The 19,627-nt window shown below is 43.8% G+C and overlaps 1 protein-coding gene across 1 annotated transcript in view; it reads right to left on the bottom strand.

Annotated features, from left to right (window-relative positions):
* Positions 1-19,627, bottom strand: part of prr36b (proline rich 36b) — a 28,982-nt gene that overhangs the window by 8,158 nt on the left and 1,197 nt on the right. The window contains exons 2-3 of the mRNA XM_070923830.1: positions 5,388-6,110; positions 4,919-4,997 (exon numbers count right to left, since the gene is read on the bottom strand). Of these exons, the coding sequence (XP_070779931.1) occupies positions 4,919-4,997; positions 5,388-6,012 (704 nt within the window). The 5' untranslated portion in view covers positions 6,013-6,110. The remainder of the gene's footprint in view (positions 1-4,918; positions 4,998-5,387; positions 6,111-19,627) is intronic.

Below are 19,627 nucleotides of genomic sequence, written 5' to 3'. Positions count from 1 at the left end.
CACAGTGTTAGACCTATGCCACAGTTTTTTTTTCATATGTTCAGCTTATGTTTAAAAATAGAACAGCTAATATATGGGTCTGGTACAGAGAGAAAAAAACACTGCTTTCCACAATGTGTTTTCTCCAATATCTATTACATCTGAACACACCCTGGCTCTCTCAAACCTTTGTGTCACACTCAAACATATACGCCTCCTTCTGTCCCTCTTTCCTTCCCTCCCTCCGACTCATTCCCACTAAATCCATTTGGTAATTGGCTCTCTGGCTGCACCTCTATAAAATCATGGCAGCGGAAGACTGCATCACATCGACCACACCCATAGCAGGACGGAAGATTTACAGCCTGCGCAACATGTCGTCTGCTTCATGCTGGACGGTAGAACAGTGTCTGGGGCAATGACCCTGACTGCTGCTCACCACACACACACACACACACACACACACACACACACACCAGTGCTGGACCATTACATCAGCAGTAATTTGCTAGATCACGAGGAGGGTTGCATTCAATCCACCGCAATAAAAATTTATCTTCCCTGAGGGACCATCAATGAGGAAAACAGCATGACTAATGTGGGAACATGGGTGGATGAGTGGATGGGAAGTGACGGCAAGAATGGAAAAAGCACCTGATTGCCCGTCCTATTTCCTCCTCTGAGGTTGTACCATAAGGACTGAGTACCCTTGCTCTGTCCTCTGATCTACTATATATTTCACACAGAGATACCCTCTGGTCCTCAGCTTCTTCTTTCCACCTCTGCCTCTCTCACACACACACATACACAAATTCACGCGCACAACACTCTCTGCATGCACTGCCCTCACACTCTGTATGTATCTCTGGCAGCAGTGATGGGAGCTCAGCAGGGACACATGACTTATTCAGCCATGTAGCTTCCATACCCCACTGCCACCATTTTTGTTTTACTTCACGCTGCTGCATCCGCAGACAGCCGGGCAGGCAAGAGAAAAGCAGCTCAGCGGCACGTGCGCACGTACCACGTGTTCAGCAAGCCAGCGCGTATGCCTCCCTTCCCCCTTTACCTCCACATCACACTGAGTTATATACCGGCAAATGAACACATGCTCTGCATTCTAATTACATGCTGCTCCTATGCAGGCGTCCATGAGCAGCACATACGTACACACAGCGAAGCACCTATATAGCGAATGCACAGTGCGCCGTGTGTCCTGGTGGGCAGTTTGCATGCTGCATACCAGTCCCAGATTATCAATGCATAACTGGACACGAATCATCTTTGCAGCCCCCCATATATTCATATTCAAGCACACAAGCTGACGCATAAACTGTTAGCATACATCCCAGCATGCATAGACATGATCAAACAACACATAATGATTTCTACTTTCTCCATTTGCACACTAATCAGGCTCAAATGTTTACTGTCACAAGCTGCATGCTGTCGGCAATCAGCTTCAAACAGCAGGTGCACACACACACTCACATACTACACATATAAACACCAACATCTTCACTTTAGTCATTATACACACTTCACTACACAGTCATAACCTATGGTGCATAAACAATATATTACCGTCGACTCAGCTTCAACACCCTCTCTGACTCTTTGCTGTTTATGTAGACAGTAAAGTGTAGAGTGTTTGAAGGGAGCTAGTTTCTTAGGTGGTGAAATGTTGTGACAACTAGACTCATCTACACAGAAAATGCTATCTTTCTATCAACTAAAAGTGTTTGTCTAAGAAATTTCTTATATACATGAGCTTTCAAACCAGTCAAGTGTTTTCAAAAAACATCCTGACAAAGAATGGGCTATAATAAATGACCGCTGGCAGCAACAACTAAAAAACCTAATCTAATTTAGCTAAAACCTCGAGCTGAATAGGAGGCACAGAACGCTTGTGAGTGGCCTGCAATTAGATTGATGTCACTTAGTGAACCTGCATTTGCTCTGCATTTTTAGTGGTCTGATAACTGGAACCTGCTGCAGATGAAATTAAATCAATTGAGCTTCAGAGAAACACTGTGTAAACTGAGAGACCCACTGCGGGTGTGTGTGTGTGTGTGTGTGTGTGTGCGCATGTGTGCGTGCCAGCAACAGGAGAACCAGGATGTGTCTCATGTGGCAATTAATGTGTCCGTCGTGCTCCCTACCACTCTGCTGATAGCAAGCCTGAATTAAGGATTGAGGGAGGAAGCAAAAGGGCAAAATCTAATTAAAGCGGAAATTTATGGCCTTGTCAGAGCACATCACACATACAAATGCTGAAGTGCACGCGCACACACACACACACACACACACACACACACACACACACACACACACACACTTAATAAATGCCTACAAGGGTACATGGTGCTGTCAGAGGAGCCTATCGTCAGTAATGGTTATACCTCTCTCATGGGGATTCATATGTAGGTCTACTGCAGCTAAATCCTTCTCTGGGCTACACATCCACTGTGTGTTTCACATTGTACTGACTCACACTAACAACACGAAACACCTCATCTAAAGTGCGCTTAGATACACACTATTAATACAATCTTAACCTGATTACAATTTTAGCCTCGGCTAGTTTTCAGCCCAGTCTCTGCTCAGACTAATTTGTCCATGTAACCTACGAAGCTCGGCTAGTCACTTGATGAGCAAAACAAGGGCTGCGTGGGAGTATGAGCCGGGCATCCTCTTTACTGATGAGGGGTGGAAAGGGGCTATTGATAGGACCCATACAAGCCAGTCTTCTTTTGCCCGACGTGGACTCATATAGTTCAAGGTCCTACACAGGGCTCCGGAGGACAGGTGTGATAGATGTCATGCAACTTAAGTCACATGTTTTATTCATGCTCAATGGTATATCATTTTTGGCATTTTTTACTATTTTGAGCTTATATCCAACATATATAAGGCTAAAATTAAGTAACTGCCCTTATACTGCGATATTTGGTGTCGCTGAGGACTGGAGGCCATTTTACTGCAAACAGGGGATGCTGGATGGACTGTAGAAAGATGTTGAAGTTCCACAGAGTGATGAACTGATTATTTACAGGACTTCTTATGTTAATGTGAGACAGCCATGTCACTCATGAACGTGCACTAGACTTGTGCTTGCTGATTCTTCTGTGGCATTTTATATCCAAAGAAGAGGGGGAGGAAAACTGGGTGAACATGATGAAGGCTATGAATGAAATCACCATGACAGTTCAAAGAGGTCGCACAGTGACCATTCTGTACTGTAGTACCGATTACCAACGTGCCCTTGTGTAATATTCTTAATTAGCTGTTTGCACAGCAACTGTTGTACAAAGCTGTAATCTGAGAATAATCTCCACAATCCAACTGCTATCCGTGGCACATAGAGTGTGTGAGTGTGTGTGTGTGTGTGGGGGGGGGTCATCATGTGAAACACCTTGCCGTCAGGTGGAAGCAAGTTGCTGGCAACTTAGAGTACATGCCATGTCAGAGATCTCTGGTGGACACATTATGTTACATTATGTAACAGAAACATTGTTTATATATTTACCTCAAACATATCTTTGACATTTCAGTACTACTATTTCTTTTTACTTATCAGCCGACATACAGTATATGCTGACACCAATATACTGTATCAGCCCTAAGCTAACATCAGCCTAGCTCTACTGTGGAGGGAGTGATGGATTCTGTTCTCCCTGCATGATCTCTTGTATAAATCTGAGGAGCATCCTCAACAGCAGAGAATTTTCCTACCAAATACAACTGTATAACCACTGGCTGAGAGACCCTGACTAAAGATTTACCATTTAATATGAAATCTGCAAATAAGAAAATGTACGGAAACCTTCATTTTTATTATACTATGTAGGTCTGTCTTAAAAGAGAAGATTGACATTTTGGGAAATACGGGAGTAGATGAAAAGATTGATACCATTTTTCCAGTTCCCAGTCTCTATGCTAAGCAAAGCTAACCAGCTACTGGCTGTATCCAACAAGTTTGCTACAAATGGTCCTATTTGTTTGACGCAAGTGTTTCTGGCTGAACAATGTGTCTACACACAGACATAAACCATGGTGGCATAACAGTAAGGAAGAAAGAGGCAATTGCTCTAACAAACAAACAAACAAACAAGAGGCAACGGGATAAACCCCTGTTCCCAAAGGCTCTATCTGATCATCACCGTCGCAGACAAAGGCCTCCTTCAGCCTCGTCTCCTGGTCTACTGCCAAGTCACCTCAGGACCTTACGCCATGCACACAGTGTGACTCAGGTGAGGAACACATGCTGATATACAGAAATACAAGCTCTCTATCTAAAGAAACAAAAACATTAAAAGCATTCTCCTAACTTAATTCTCCTAACTGCCCCTCCTCCCCTCTCTAAACTGTGATCCTTCCCAAAACTTGTTTTATTAATAATGCTGCTGTATAATGCTTGCTCTACTGAAACCCTGCGAGGCATTCCTCTAAGGCTTGTTCTGACATTGGCTGGTTGCTGGCCTACTTATACCCAGCCCTTCCAAGCCTCTATGTGGGGGATCATTGTCCCTCATTCCTCCAGGGTGTTTTTTTCTTTAACAGGGCCTTCTTTGAACCTGTAGCCAAGTGAAGCCTTTTGAACCAACTGCTTCTCACTTGGCAGTGAGGAATTTTATAATGCTGAACTTATTCCCCTCAATTCTTATCTATGTGGCAATTTATTCGGATTTGCTTCTGTTCTGGAGCAAATTTGCTGATTTGCTAGCAAATCATTGGAATGGCTTTTAATAAAAGGAGCCCACTTAGGACAGTTTTGCCTGGAGGATGTCTGAGAAGAGAACCAATTATAGACAGCTGCCTGTGCTTTCTACAGACACACAGAAAATCTCTTTCAGACGTGTGTGTGCGTACATGTACACACACACACACCCACTCCAGCAAGGGTGAGGCTTCAATTCCACACAAATGTCCGACCTACCTGGTTGTCTTGGAAACAGGGGGCTTGGGTGAGGCAGTAGAGCTGGGCTTGGTGGGAGTTGCAGAGGCAGGCTTGGGAGCTGTAGGAGAGGAGAGAGAAAAAAGTCCAAATATATGTGAAGCGCAATAAGAACAGTATTATATAGTACAGTATAATACAGTATATAGTAAGACAGCACAGATATAGGTCAGGCAGCTATATCTTTCATACAGTATGTCATCAGGATCTAGGGCAAATGCATTTCTAGATTAGCAGCAGCTACTCTGGCATGTCTAATATGTGTGCTGAATTCATCCTATGTGCATCTATCCGCATGTCATCACATTACAATGAACACTCCTCATTACAGTTAGAGCTGTGAAACATTTTCATGCTAGAGTTACTGTGAGTGTGAAACAGCCTACATTCTGGATTACACTCATGTTCTCGCACTGTTCTCTTTTTGTTTTGGGATGACATTTTCACCCACCTGGGGGCTTTTTAGCAGCAGCTGCAGTGGTGCTGGTTTTGACACCATTAGCAGTTGTGGACGGTGTCTTCTTGGCTGCTGTTGTTCCGGTCATCGACTTTGCGCCATTGGTGGCGGGTGCAGCCCCTGTGGCTTTCTTCTCACCCACTTTGCTCTTGGAGGCCAGGGCTCCGGCCGGGCCTGTCGTTTTTTTGGAGGGTGCTGGGGTCGGGGTGCTCTTTTTGACCGCAGCGGGCGGGGTCTTCTTAGCCACTCCATTGGTCTGGGGCTTAGACATGCCGTTTGAGAGGCGGCTCTGGGATGTGTTGGGCCGTGAGCCAGGTGTGGTCTTGGTTGGGTTGGTGGTGCCAGGTTTTGTCTTGGCCGTGGCCTTATTGGTAGTCTTGGCTTTGGAGTCTCCTGAAGTCTTGTTGCTGGTCTTGGCAGCTGGGGTTTCCTTGGCCTGGTCTGGCTGAGGTTCCACCTGGCCTGTCTCTCCTTCAGGCTCCGGCGGCATCTCCTGCTCCACTGGACTGGCGGCCTGGTTGGGCTCCTGTACCACGGCTGGTGCTGCTTCATTCACTGGATTGGATTCCAATGTTTCCATTGGCTCCAGTGCTGCCGTGACAACCCCATCCGGCTTCATCTCCCCTTGAGTGGTAGTGGTCCGTCTCTTCACGGGCGGCTTGAATCTCACAGGATGTCCACAGGTCTACAGGCTTTCTGGAGACAGCAAGGTCTGGTCTGGAGAGAGACAGGATAATATACAGTACAACACAGTTAGTCAACAGCAAGACAAGACATGACAAGCAGTTTGCTGTCTCTCCGATCAGTAGACCGAGCCCCAAGAATGTTGTCAGCACTGGGAGTCAGATTAAGCGATGGCTATTATCTTCTTACTGCTTCAGCATCTCAAACACAAACACACACAGAAATACTTTCATGCAAGCGTCCAAGAGTTAGCAGGCAAACTGAACAAAGGCAGTCATGCAAAAATACAACACAGCTTCATAAGTCATGATCGGGGGGAAAACCTCAGGACAAACAGTTATATCAACACATTTTATGATCAATTGAATGTGTGTACTGTCTGAGGAACCAAAGAGGAGGACATGTCTGCTGCAAAAACAACAAATTCAACAACAAATAGCTTTCATTAATTTCAATGCCAACTGCAGTGCAGTGGCAAATGGTCCCCTCTGTGATGCTAAAAAGCTCAGTGACACACTTGGCCAGAGTAGCTGCTACGGTTTGGCTTCTTTTTTTCTTTGCTTGGTACAAAATGGCATCAGAGTCACTAGTGTGGAAGACTAGTTTTCTGGGATAGTACACTTAAGAGAGTGCAAAAAACTTTAGCACGCAAATTACACACACACACACACACACACACACACACACACACACACACACAGATGTACAGTATATGCCACCTGTTGTATGTGCATATGGCTGACAAAAGCCAAGAAAGCCTGCTTCACACTATTAGGCTAAAATGATTATAAAAAGAAGAGTAGGGTGAGGTGGGGAAAAGGCTTGGATGTATGTGCTAAGTGGGTCAAGGCTTGTACAATAAGAGAGGCAGACAGTTTGACTCATGGGTCACAAACAGCAGTCGGAGACATGAGCAACTGAGAACACGAAGTGGGACGTGAAGCATATGAGGCCTGATAAAGGGCAACCATCTGTAATACAAGCTGTCATACATTGTCTGCATCAATATTAGACAACTGTCTCTTAATTTTTTGTCCTTGGCTACTTTGGGAAGGGTTAGAGGACAAGGATAGTTTTTGTTTTATAAGTTTGAGAGAAGCAAAGGGGGAAGTGGGGAAGTGGAGGGGTGAGGGAGGGGCGGGTAGCAGGAAACTGGCTCGTCAAAGTTTACAAACAGAGCGAGGAGCCGGCTGTGCAGGAGGCTATGTTGTGAGACGAACACTGAGGCAACACAGAGGCCGGCCCAGAGGAAGAGGCTTGGCCTGTGGAGCATGGGAACAGAAAGAGAAGGTGGGACAGAGAGAGAAAAGAGACAGGGAAAAAAACAAGATGTAAAATGAGCTCAGTATTGGCTGATGGTCCAACTCTAAAATCCAGACATCACTAGTCATCCTACTTTCCACTGACCTAAACTTGAACGCACACACTCGCTGTCCTATTTCTAGAAGAGGACAGACATCATCTTTATGCCGCAAGCTTCCTGGAAACAATTCCCGCACACTCTTCATCGTCTTTCTTTCACTCTTCCGTCATCCTTTACTCATCCAACTAAATCTCACATGTCAAAAGGCCTTCTTTCATTCTCCACTGATCCCCCCTTTCTCCCAACCATTTTCCCCTCCTCGATTTCTTTCCTCCCCCCACCACTACCGCTCTCCTTCCATCCCTCTGTTCTCTGTTTGCCTTTGCACAGATGGCCAGAGCAGCTGAGCAGGGCCGGAGGGCGAGTGAGAGAGAAACTGAGGAAAAAATATCCATGTATCCCAAACAACACATAAGAACAGATACACACAGCTAGTGCAACAGGCCGCCACCCAAAACAACCGGAGAGGCTGAGAGGGACACAACGGGTAGCTGCGAGTAACGATTCATGCCGCACCCTTTGGTCACAAGGGGTTTTTAAATGCCAGCGAGGCTACAACATGCTGACAGTTGGTTTAATTATGTTACTAACCGCAACCAGTCGCTGCTTTTGGGACAAAGGGTAGACACTGGTGTGTGTGAGGAAGAGGGAATAGAGAAAGTAAGATGGAGAGTAAAAGTTTTGTTGCAGTCCCACACTGTTTTTATTTTTGTTACAGAATAACCTGTGGTTCAGACTGCCTTTCATTTATCCCCTGCACTCATATTTCAATTTATTAGTTCGCTAAGCCTCACTCCCCTACGTCTGTGAAGCTTTCCATTCTCGTGTGCCAAATAATGCAGTTTGCTAGAATGATATTGCCAGATCAGATTTTAATTATTTAGTCATTTTTGAAACAATGGCTCCTTGATTTCAGGCAGAGAGACAGTCAACAATCATTACCAATTTGGTGTTGATTTTGCTGGCTGAAAAGACAACTGTTGATTGCAGATTTTATCTAACGTTGGTCTAAAATGCTCCGGCTGACTTTTTAATGTTTCTAGCTAACTCATTAACTCAACTCAACCCTGTAAAAGGGTCTTAAATATGCACTTGATGACTACATGATACCGTGCTAAAAGCTACATGGATAAAGCCAAAGTTTGACAGGCCTTCCATGCCTAGGTGTGGTTGCTAAGCTAAGATTGGACAATTGATGATGGTCAATTATTCATTCTTAGTCTCCCATACTGCTACAGCCCATAACAGGTCACAGGAAGTTATTCAGTTAACATGTTGTCATGGGAATAAATGCATTTAAGTTTTTACACGTCAAACTCCACCCACTTCGTACTCCAAAATCTAATATAAGCACGCCACTGTTTGACTTAAGACCCTGTATAGCTATCAACACTGTGACCTAATTCGACCAAGCAGTGAACCAGGAAATATGTTCAATCACCATTCCCTCCTCTCTCCTTCAGACTCTGTTCCCACAGTAAACTGAGGCATCTGGCCGTGCTGTTCATTTCATTGCGCCTCTCCAAAGTACCCTACACTGCTAGTGTGTGTGCGTGCGTATGTGTATGAGAGAGAGTTATAAATCCTGATTGCACAGCCACAGCCAGAAGAACATTTCTCTTTCTCCTGCAAGTCTCCAGACAGCTGTGAGATTGCCCTTCTCTCCCTAGCTCTATTGCTCGCTCACCCGGCCCTACGTCATTAGGACCATCAGTCAATGGTAAGCATAAACAGGCTAGCAACCAGAGTAGGAACATACTTCAGGAACACACTTTTTATCTACTCTTCACAGAAACTGGAGGTGGGGGGGGATTTAAGACACTTCGAGGCACTTTCACTATTTCAGCAGCCGAATAAACAGAAATGACGGTTATGAATTCATGGTTGGTCTGCTGCCAAAGTGAATTTCCTACACTGGCACTCACCCCTTAACGCCCCAGTGACCCTGCACATACATTTCTCATGATTGTACCATTCTTATAGCATCTTCCTTTCCAATTTCCTACTTATTGTGACCACCATTATATGCATTTTTGCATTTGAAAGGCTTTCGACTTACATATGATTGTTTCTTTATTGCATTGTCTTCTTCAATGTGTAGCAACAGCTTTACATTATCTTGAATTTCACCCCTAATTACTGCAGCACTCCCAACATCTTTAGCCCATTTATGCTATTGCAGGTTTTCATTAATAATTAGTAATTCACTTTGAAGCAGACTGAGTGAGCTGTTGCTACAAGGGAACATATTTGGCAAGAGTTAAGTTAGCCTATTCAGATGCTGTAAAATGTTTGCTTAAAATGGTAATGTTACTAAACACTGTAAAGCTGAACCATGATTTCTAAGAACTGGCTACAGTTAAATTCCTCAATAATCATTTTATTCTACCTATCAATTGACAATTGTGCTGAGAAATCCACTTCACATTCATACAATTACACACATTTGGACCATAGAGCTGTGTGGCACAACTCTAGTTTTCTCCATTAACAACTAAGCAGCTTCACTAAAGCAACTGGGGATTACATGTTTGGCTGGTTCATTGGCACCTCAACCACAGCTGCTGATGGTGGCGTTATATCACTCAAGGGGGTTATAATAGGATTACATTACCATACGTTACCTTACATAATGCTACATTGGGATTACATTACTTCAAACTAAATATTAAGATCGACCAGAGGGGACCAATTCAGTGTTAGGTCCATGGTATTCTACCTGTCCCCCCTGCGTTACATTAACGCACCCACCCCCTACTGGACACTTTATCTGGACACTTTACTTTATTCTGGTCACTGCACTGTTTGTTATTTATCTTATTTTTATTTTTTATTTTTATTCTTATTTTACCTTTTATATTCTACTTATTTGTTATCGAAACAATAGCATCTTCAGACCACGGCAAATTCCTTGTAATGTATGTTACTTGGCAATAAACAGTTTCTGATTCTGATTCTGAATACATCTAAAATGTATAAGGCAGAGTAAATTGTAGCTATGGCATCTTTTCCAAGGTAAAATTCACCCTATATCCAACTGTCTTAATACTTAGGCTTTCCTCCAAGAACCAACGGAAAACCCAGATTGGCTCCCGGAAATCCTCTCTAACACCATCTTTGGTCCCGCCAAGGCTACAGCCTAGGCTGTAACACACAAGCTGGCATTTTCAACCCTTAAGGGACGAAATGTATTCAATGACCTGATACATAATGCCTTTTTTAGTTAGTGCACATTTCCAGCAGCAGATTCCAGACAGATGGCTATGTCTGCTACATTAGGTCCATTTAAAAACATTTAGGAACAGTGCACCGTGTGAAATGTTTACAACATGAAAACGCTTAATCTGAAGAGAATGTCTGGTCAAGCTACCACAGACCAGGCAGTCGGTCAGCTGTCTTGAACCTCCTGTGGCCTGAGTGACACACAAATGCACACAAAGGATCTGTAGGAGGAAAACAACTTCAACAGGCTGCCGTTGTTATCCTAAGTATTCAGCTAAAAACAATAGCTGCAGATAGAACAGAGTAGTATGGAAGTGGAGTGGGAGTCTCGTGCTGGTATCCTTTAGGTTTGCCAGATTTTTCACTGTAAACTCCTGAATGTAGTTGACTTTGCAAAAATGTGTTTGTTGGCCTTCACAATGTGTCTAAGTCATGTGGTTGCAGCTTCCAAGCAGCATCCCACTCCAAATTCCCTGAAAGCCTCAATGATGAGCTATGCAGTCACTGAGAACAAAGGAAACCCACACAAGTACGAAGCCACACAAACACTAAAGGCAATGGTCGAAGCACAGGGTCAGGAAAGACCAGTGAAGGACTCATTTTCCCCCCATCCTCACACAACTGTTTAAGTTATACGTATGATAATTAATCAGCATACGCATGACTGATCATCAGCTATGTCTAGTCCATTTACTTAAATGCACTTTTATAGACTAGCCTTAATGTAACAGCCTTTGTTTCTACTAGTTTTAATGTTGTTTTGTTTTTCAGACTTGTTTTAACTGAATTCACAAGTGTATCTATATTCTTATGAATACATTTACATATACACATACTGTATATACATACTGTACATTTTTTATTACTTAAAGTTTTGATTCCATACAAGGTGCCTTTCTTGTTTTTCTATCCTTATTATTAAAAGTATTTTGTATTTTAAGACATTTTGTTAAGTTTGCTTTTTGGCAAAAGCCGTACAGTTTATTTCTGTTGTTGTTGTTGTTATTACACTTAATAGGCCTCAAGCAGAAAGCTAATGATGGGCAAGCCAGCTCTGCAAGGTGAGATCATCCTTCTAGGCATCATCCCTTCCTAATACCCACACTGGGACATGAACAAAATGTGTGTGTGCTCACACTTGTGTGTGTATCCAGACACACAGCAGTGTTAGGGCCTATACTGTCAATAACTGGAAGGCATCCAGCTCCACTGAGGGATCTAAGCTTTTCCGACTGTCTAGACACAAACATGCTGTTCTTGAATAATCAGGTCATCAGCATATTTAAACAGAAAACTGGTACTTTGACCCCCTTTTTGTATCAAGTACAATCTACTACTGTGTGTGTGCAGGGGGGGGGCACATGCACCAAACATGCCTTTGTATGTTTACAATACAGCAGGTTACATTCAAAGAACTGCTCACAGAAAAATACCACATTTCTGAATCTTATAAAAAACAGTGCAAAGGGCAGCTGTGATTCATTATGCAGATTAAAATTAAGAAGCTGCAGTGTGGGTTAAAGCTAAATGTTAAGTTAATGTCAAATCTGCTCTTGGGTTGTGGTGTGTGCTCACGTCTAATCACAACCACTGTCGGTTAGAAACAAGAGACTCTTCGCCTTCTCTACACAAAGGCCTAAATCAAAGTGCCCCCGCTCACTCCCTCACTTTAGCCAACCAACCATCCAAGGCCATGTATGAATCTCCGTGGTAGAAAGTCGGCTCTGCTTTCACAGTACACAACTGTGTACACACATATGCATTCTGTGAGCCTTCTTCTATCCCCGGGGCCTACTCTAAATAGAAGTCAAAGAGAGGGATTGTGGGGGAAGGACGCTGTGGCGGTGGGGGTGGGGAAGACGGCAGAAAAGATGCGAAAAGAAAGTGAGCTTTTGTGGCCAATGTAACCCTTTGCTGATGCTGACATGAACTCACGCTAGCTTGATAGAATTACTCAAGATGATACTAATGTCTTCGTAAGAGGATAGAGGGGCAAAGACATAGGCAGTGAGGGTAGAAGATGTTAGCGGGTCGGGTTTTTTGAAGACATTTTTAATGAGCATCCAGTGGCCTCTGACCCTGTAATTGACAAGCTTTTATCTCCATGAGCAGCAAACAGAAGACACTGAGCTGCGGTGTTTGCTCTTTGACACTGCTAATAAACCGTCCTCTTTCCTCTGACACAGCTTGGGTAAGATTTACAAAGCACACCACGGAATGTTAAATCACAAATGTCGAAGCAGGAAAATGCTTGACTGACAAATAGCTGTTCTTTAAATTTCAAACTTACATATTGGTCTCATACAGGAAGACAACAAAGTGTGGCCACTGGTGAAGTGTTTCTTCCTTATTTCAATCAACCAAACCATGAAAGAGTTTCTTCATGTGAAAATTCATATTATAATATCCTGTTATCCATTTATAAAGTCCTTATTTGGAAAATGATTAACAAAACAATATGATATTAAGTTTCATTTCAACTTTGTCTTAATGTATATCATTACATACATATCCATCCATACATACATATATATTGGACATCAGTCTAACCTTTTAGTTGGTACAACAGCTCCAAACTTGTCTCTTGGAGGAGCTCTGCAAGATTTAAGAAGCACTGCTTCAATAATTTAGCTTTCTTGCTTACGGCCTCTGCACATGGGTAAGTGGGTTGGTGCAAGTGGCCTCAGATTTGACGCAGTTTTACTTGTGACTGTGACAAAAAATTATAAAATAAGGTGGAATGTGAGTATGTTTTTGTGTGTGTGTGTGTGTGTGTGTGTGTGTGTGTGTGTGTGCATCACTCCTCCTCTTTGCAAGGGGGAGAATGTCAGATTCAAGAGGCCACATGCTGGTATGGCGCCTGAGATTGTCCATTCAACCTACTCTAAATCACAACAGCAGTCTCAGTCAACTCTCCACTCTATTTAGGGCTGATTAGGCCCATGGCTTCCAGACTATAAATCAATCTGTGAAATTCAAAATGGTACCACCCACAGAATAAACATTATTGTAAACCTGATCATCAAAAATTAGATAAGATAAATTGATAAGTACAAAATTAATCCGTAACAATTTTGATAACAGATTAATAATTTAATTTACTTTTCAAGGAAAAATGCCACAAAATCTCTGGTTCCAGTTTCTCCAATGTGAGGATTTGCTGCTTTTCGTTGTTTTATATCATTGTAAAGTGAATACCTTTGGGTTTCGGACCTGGGAAATTTTTCAGCAAGTAGGAGGTGGGCACAAACGCACATCATGAGTGCTACAGGGGACAGGGAGGGAGAGAGATCCATCTTCTTAGAGAACTGAGTCAAAAGTAAAGATGTACAGCAAAAACGCCCCACCACTGAATGTTTCATTTACTCTCAGCCAAACCTTGGCAGAACATCAGCAACAGACTAACATCTGCAACAGCTACCATCAGTCACAGGCATACACTGTTTGAGCAGGTAGAGCAAAGTAGAAATGAAGTTGTTTCCGCGGTCAATGAGGACATTTATATGAGACTACACTGTCAAATAAAGCCATCCCATCTATAAATAAAGCGTCCTCATTAGAACTTTTTAAGGGAGTTATGTAACAGCGGTCCACCATCACAGCAAACCACTTCAAAGCTAACACAACTTCTACCCACCATCACTGCAACCACTCTTTCTCTCGTGACACTTAGGATGGTTTCTCTGCATGTCACGCCTCTTCCTCAGCTTCAACACACATCATTGCGGCTCGCTGCGGATCTCCGGAGGACGCTGAAGCCTCTAAGAGCCATCCATGAGGCGAGAGGCTGATTATCACCAAACACATGCCTGATGAGGATGTGCATAAGGATGGAGCAAGAGAAATTATAGGTGTTATGTGTGGGAGTCGGGTGAGGGGTGCATGACACCCAGTTAAATCCAGCTGGGGGTTACGAGTGCTGCTGCTGCCTCCATCTACTTGATGCTAATCACAGCTCACACATTCCCCAAACACCCCCGACCTGAGGTCAGGAAACCGCCTCTGTCCTGCACACAAATAAACTCCAAACAAAGCCTGCTGCTCTCCATGGCATTCCCCACAGACTGTGGGAGGGCTGAGCGAGAGAGAGTGAGGAGGCAACCGAGGGGGGGGGGCAGAATGTAGGCTTCTGTCAAAATGAGTTGTGAGCAAATGTGAGAAATCTGACAAATTATGCAACCCTGTCTTATTCTTCTTCTTTTTCTGTGATTGTTGCAACTTTTGTTTTGTTTAAAACTTTTCTGTAACCTCATGGTGCGTCACTGCTGCTCCAAATACTTTTCTCTGCAGGTTTTATGGTAAACAAAACATATAACATTTAATCTGTACTTTTAGTTAGTTACATTTAAAATTTAAATACATCTAGCAAATAAGAAATTATGATGAAATTGGTTATTATGCTTTTAATGGTGGTATAACAAAAACAATAGCAATGCTATATAAGTCTCTGCTGTTTTGTTAATGCACTAACCCTACTTCAAATCGTATTTAGTTTCTTGATAGAGAGTGATTTATGATATATAATGTTGCTCCATACAGTCATAGCCTTGGAGGCAAAACCAGGCGCAAACGCACTCGCTGCACCACTCTGTGCTGCTTGTTGATTGCTGGCAGCATACGGTAATAATCATTATCATGCCCACCCCAATCCCCAGCAGAAATTACGCCCTTGTCATCATTACACAAATAATGGGGTTCAATCACAGTTTTGCGCATTTTCTCTTGATTCATACGACAAGTTACTTAAAGATAAAGCCGTAGAAATGTGGCCTCCGATGCCATCAGTTATCCACACCTACCTCTTGCACAGAGCAGAGCCACAACAAACAAACACATCCGTCTCCTCCCCTGCTGGTTGTCATTCCTACCAATTGATTTCCAGTGGGTCAATGCACTGCTCAATAAGACAAACTGAGGCAGAACAAAGGCCCCGCTGAGAGGAAGGAACAAGTCTTTTTCTGTCTCCTTGTTTGCTCGGCTGCTGGCGTGTGTGAGAAAGAGCAGCAGATTGTGTGACAGACACCTGGATCACAGAAACATGTGATCAGAAAGGCTGGCACTAATCCTAAGGACTCTTAGGAGCTTCTTTTATAAAGTCCTCAGGTGAAAACTACTGAAATTAAGGTATTGAGACTATATAAAAACATAGCTCTTTGTTAATCACATTTCTCATTGTAATAAAACAATACAACAAATCAGCAAAAAGGCGAGTCTGAGTGCCGCAAATGGTAGAGAATGCCAATGCCCGGCACAGTTCAGGGCTGCACATTGTGTACGTGTTCACACTCCACCCCCCTCGTTCTTACAAACACCAAACAAGCTGATGCACACATACAAACACTCAAACCCCGTCCTTCCCATGGTGCGTCCAGGCTGGGAGAAACTCGGCCCCCTGGGGACGGGCAGATTAACACATGACAGAGCTTGTTAACCCTGGACAAAGAGAGACGCTAATCTTGTACAGTCGGCCTCGACTGTCCTCAAACAGTACACAGACACAGCTACAGGGACAGAGAGAGAGAGGGACAGACAGGAGCCCAAGAAAGACAAGAAAGAACAAGGGAGGGATAGCCAGCAGTAACAGAGGCATCAGTATGTCCCAGAAACTAGACAATACTGTGGGCAGGCAGGGCTAGAGGGTCCATCAGCCCCAAAACAATAAGGGCAGAGACAGAGCCCGACTACAAACAAGGCCCCAACGGCGAGGGACCTACTGCAGCCTGGCTGAGCTCCACCGCCTGCAGGGACGACCAGCAGGGCAGCGCACAGCTCAACTGTGTGGATATTGATCGCGCAGGAGGAAGCAGGGAAACAGGCTAGCAGCTCCACAGATGGGAAGGACAGAGAAAGAGACAGAGACGGACAGAGGAAGTGCATTAGTAAGATGGGCTCCTCTGATGCTGTTAACTCTCTCCCCAGGGAGATAAGAGAGAGAGTAGTGACAGGGTTTTAGCAGAGGAAAATAAAAAGGGGGGGTAAAAAGGGACAGAGACTGTGGGCAAGCAAGAAACAACAAGAAGAGAGACAGAAAACCCGACAGAGAGGCAACACAGAAACTAAAGCTAATTTGTAACTTGAAGAGCTGCTGGATCATCTCCATAATGGGCTGTCTGCCCACAAACAAGCTCCTCTCTGGGGGTAAATGAGATCAGGCCAGCCCAGGACCAGCTGGTGGCTTGGATCAATGACACCAGATACAGAGACGGAGGAAGAGGGCAGAACCGAGGCATCTGGACAGGACGGCAGAGACACATCCGAGAGGCTCCGGCGTTCTCTTGAGAGTTTGACACGCACGCAAAGTCCAAGTGGAATGACTGTGTCCATAAGAGGATTAGGTCCTCCTGTTTGAAGTGGAACAAGGCACGTTCCAGATGGAATCTGATCCCTCGCGGGACGGCACACAGGTCGGATGGTTGACCAGATCAGCACCTACTAACTACAGCTTTCTAAGAAGAAACCACACAACTGGCCTCAAAACACCACAACATCTACCTACTACTGCCAGAAACTCAGCTTTTACCACAAAAGACATACATTTAACACTTCACAGATGGTTGACGATATATCTTTATAGGAGCGAACAAATACACAGACAGGGCACAGCCTGCTTCAAATGTCACCAGGAGAAATTGATATGACAAAGAAATAAATCAGCTCCTACAGCTGCCTATGGTAAAGGGAGTCTATCATTCTGTCAGCACCAGCTTCATTCCACACGTGGCTATGGTGAGGGCAGGCTGGGTAGCCTCTGACATAATCTTGACCACATCAGCCACTGAGCCAGAGCAGCAAACAATGTCAACGTATAGAGGGACCCGTTGACAAAGATATCTGTGAGCCACAGGTGGTAGAGCAAACCTGATGGCTGACGGAGCAACCACCATTTTTGGCCCCATTTCTAATATCTTCAAGGCTGCATTACACCAAACAATCGCACACCGCTAACACATTCTGCCATGTAAAATTTGGTCCTGAAGCCTAGCAACAGGGCTGTGAACCATGTCCATTATCCATCCTCCCACCAGAGGAATTCAGAGCGTCCAAACACAGCAAATTACCGCAGCTGCTGGCAAATACAGCCTCAAAATCGCACCGCCAGTTGCCAACTGCATGCCCTGACAACTGTGACGACCAAGGCTGCTATCATGACTGGGAGCACAGACGACAGCAAAGTTTATCTCTGCTTTATCTTCCCAGCACAAATTTGATGTTGTGCCTGTGGCAGTTTCCTCAAGCCTCAATCGCCCAGAAAACAGAGACGGAAATTCAGCCAAACATGCAATTTCTGTTGGTGTTTTGATAATCTCTAAACAACAAACTATTGTGCTGCTGTTGCCATGGATTAAAACAGAGCTAGAGATGATGGTGGTCATTTTTAATGGCACCAAGAAGTGCGAGGGTCACGGGTTCAGGCTGAAAAAAGCCTGATGACCAGCAGCACAGGCTTGCCCTTGTCACAAATGAGAAGTTCAGAGCTGGGGGGGATTTCATTCAGAGTCACCCCCCCACCCAACATCAGTCCTTAGGCTACGGGCAAGCTGACGCACAGGTCTATTAAAGGGACAATCATCTCCCCTCTCAGGACGGTGGCATGGGGTCAAAATAGGTTATTAGAATTTAAATTGCCCTTAAATACAAGCTTGTGAAAGACATTCTATGTGAAAATATAATATTCTTCAACAGAAGAGGCACAGTGGCAGGTCTTATAGTGGCTCTTATTCCTGGGTAAATGTTAGAAATGCAACTAAGGATTGTCATCATCATTATCAAATAATTGAATTTAGTGGCCACCCAACACTTTTTTTTGTCATCTATTAATCTGCCATTTTCTTAATTAATTAAGGTCTATTAAATGTCAGAAACTAGTGAAAAATGCCCATTATAACTTCCCAGAATCCGAGGTGGTATACTCAAATTGCATGTTTTATCCCACCAACAGTCCAAAATCCAAAGCTATTCAGTTTTCTATCATGTAAGACAAAGAAAAGCAGAACATTTTGTAAGCTGGAACCAGTGAATGTTTGGCATTTTTAACATATTAGATATTATTACTTTGAACATCATTAATTACAATCTACTATGTAAATGATTATTAATTTGTATCAAAATTACAAATATTTAATAGTTTGTCACGCCACACATTGATTTACTTAATCACCATTTCAGCATTAGTAGCTACAGTTTTTTTAAATTTTTAATCCTCTGTATGGAGGATTGTTTCAGACGGCGGTGCGCTCTCCTTCTTATTGCAATGGGTAGCTAACACTGTGGACACTCACACCCTTGATTCTGGCTCGTCCAACAGAGCACAGATCTGCTCGTGACGGGGGACACAGTGATACATCCTATTAAAAACACACCAACAACCGCAAAGAAAAGATGTAACTATAGACCACTCAACTGACATTATTGTGCCCAATTTTTTCCAATCTTTTTTATTTCCTCACAATTGAAATAATCAGCTTCATTTATTCAAGTATAGTTTATGACAAATCCTCTCCTCACACAAAACGCCTCTGGCAGCGCAGTAATCCACATCCTCCAGCCCAGCCAATAATCTTTTTAAGACCATCTTAAATAACTTCATAAAAACAGAGTGTGGTTTTTAATGGCAGCTAAATTTAATTTCACATGATTGCATTAGGCCGCCTGTCTGTCCTCCATTTGCCTGCCTCATCCACCAACACTGTGAGTCAGCCATTCTCTCATCCATGCACAGAGGGGGGGGAGGCGGACTAGCTGATGGCTTAGCCCACCTCTGACTTCAGAGTCCTGGAGAATCTCCAAGCCCTTCGTGGCCGAGCCCTAAAAGTGCTCATATTAGTCGCCCTGGGATGCCATTTACTCAGGATGACATCAATACCTCATGGTAGATGGCCACACATTATTGACCGGCCAATGCCCACCGTGGCCACAAAGATTGAGACAATTTATGTCGCTGTCTGCGCCACCTCAGGGGAGGAGA

Source organism: Enoplosus armatus, chromosome 17 (genome assembly GCF_043641665.1).
Source record: "Enoplosus armatus isolate fEnoArm2 chromosome 17, fEnoArm2.hap1, whole genome shotgun sequence".
Taxonomy (NCBI): domain Eukaryota; kingdom Metazoa; phylum Chordata; class Actinopteri; order Centrarchiformes; family Enoplosidae; genus Enoplosus; species Enoplosus armatus.
The sequence above is the reverse complement of the archived record's forward strand: the minus strand, read 5'-3'. Positions and strand labels throughout refer to the sequence as shown.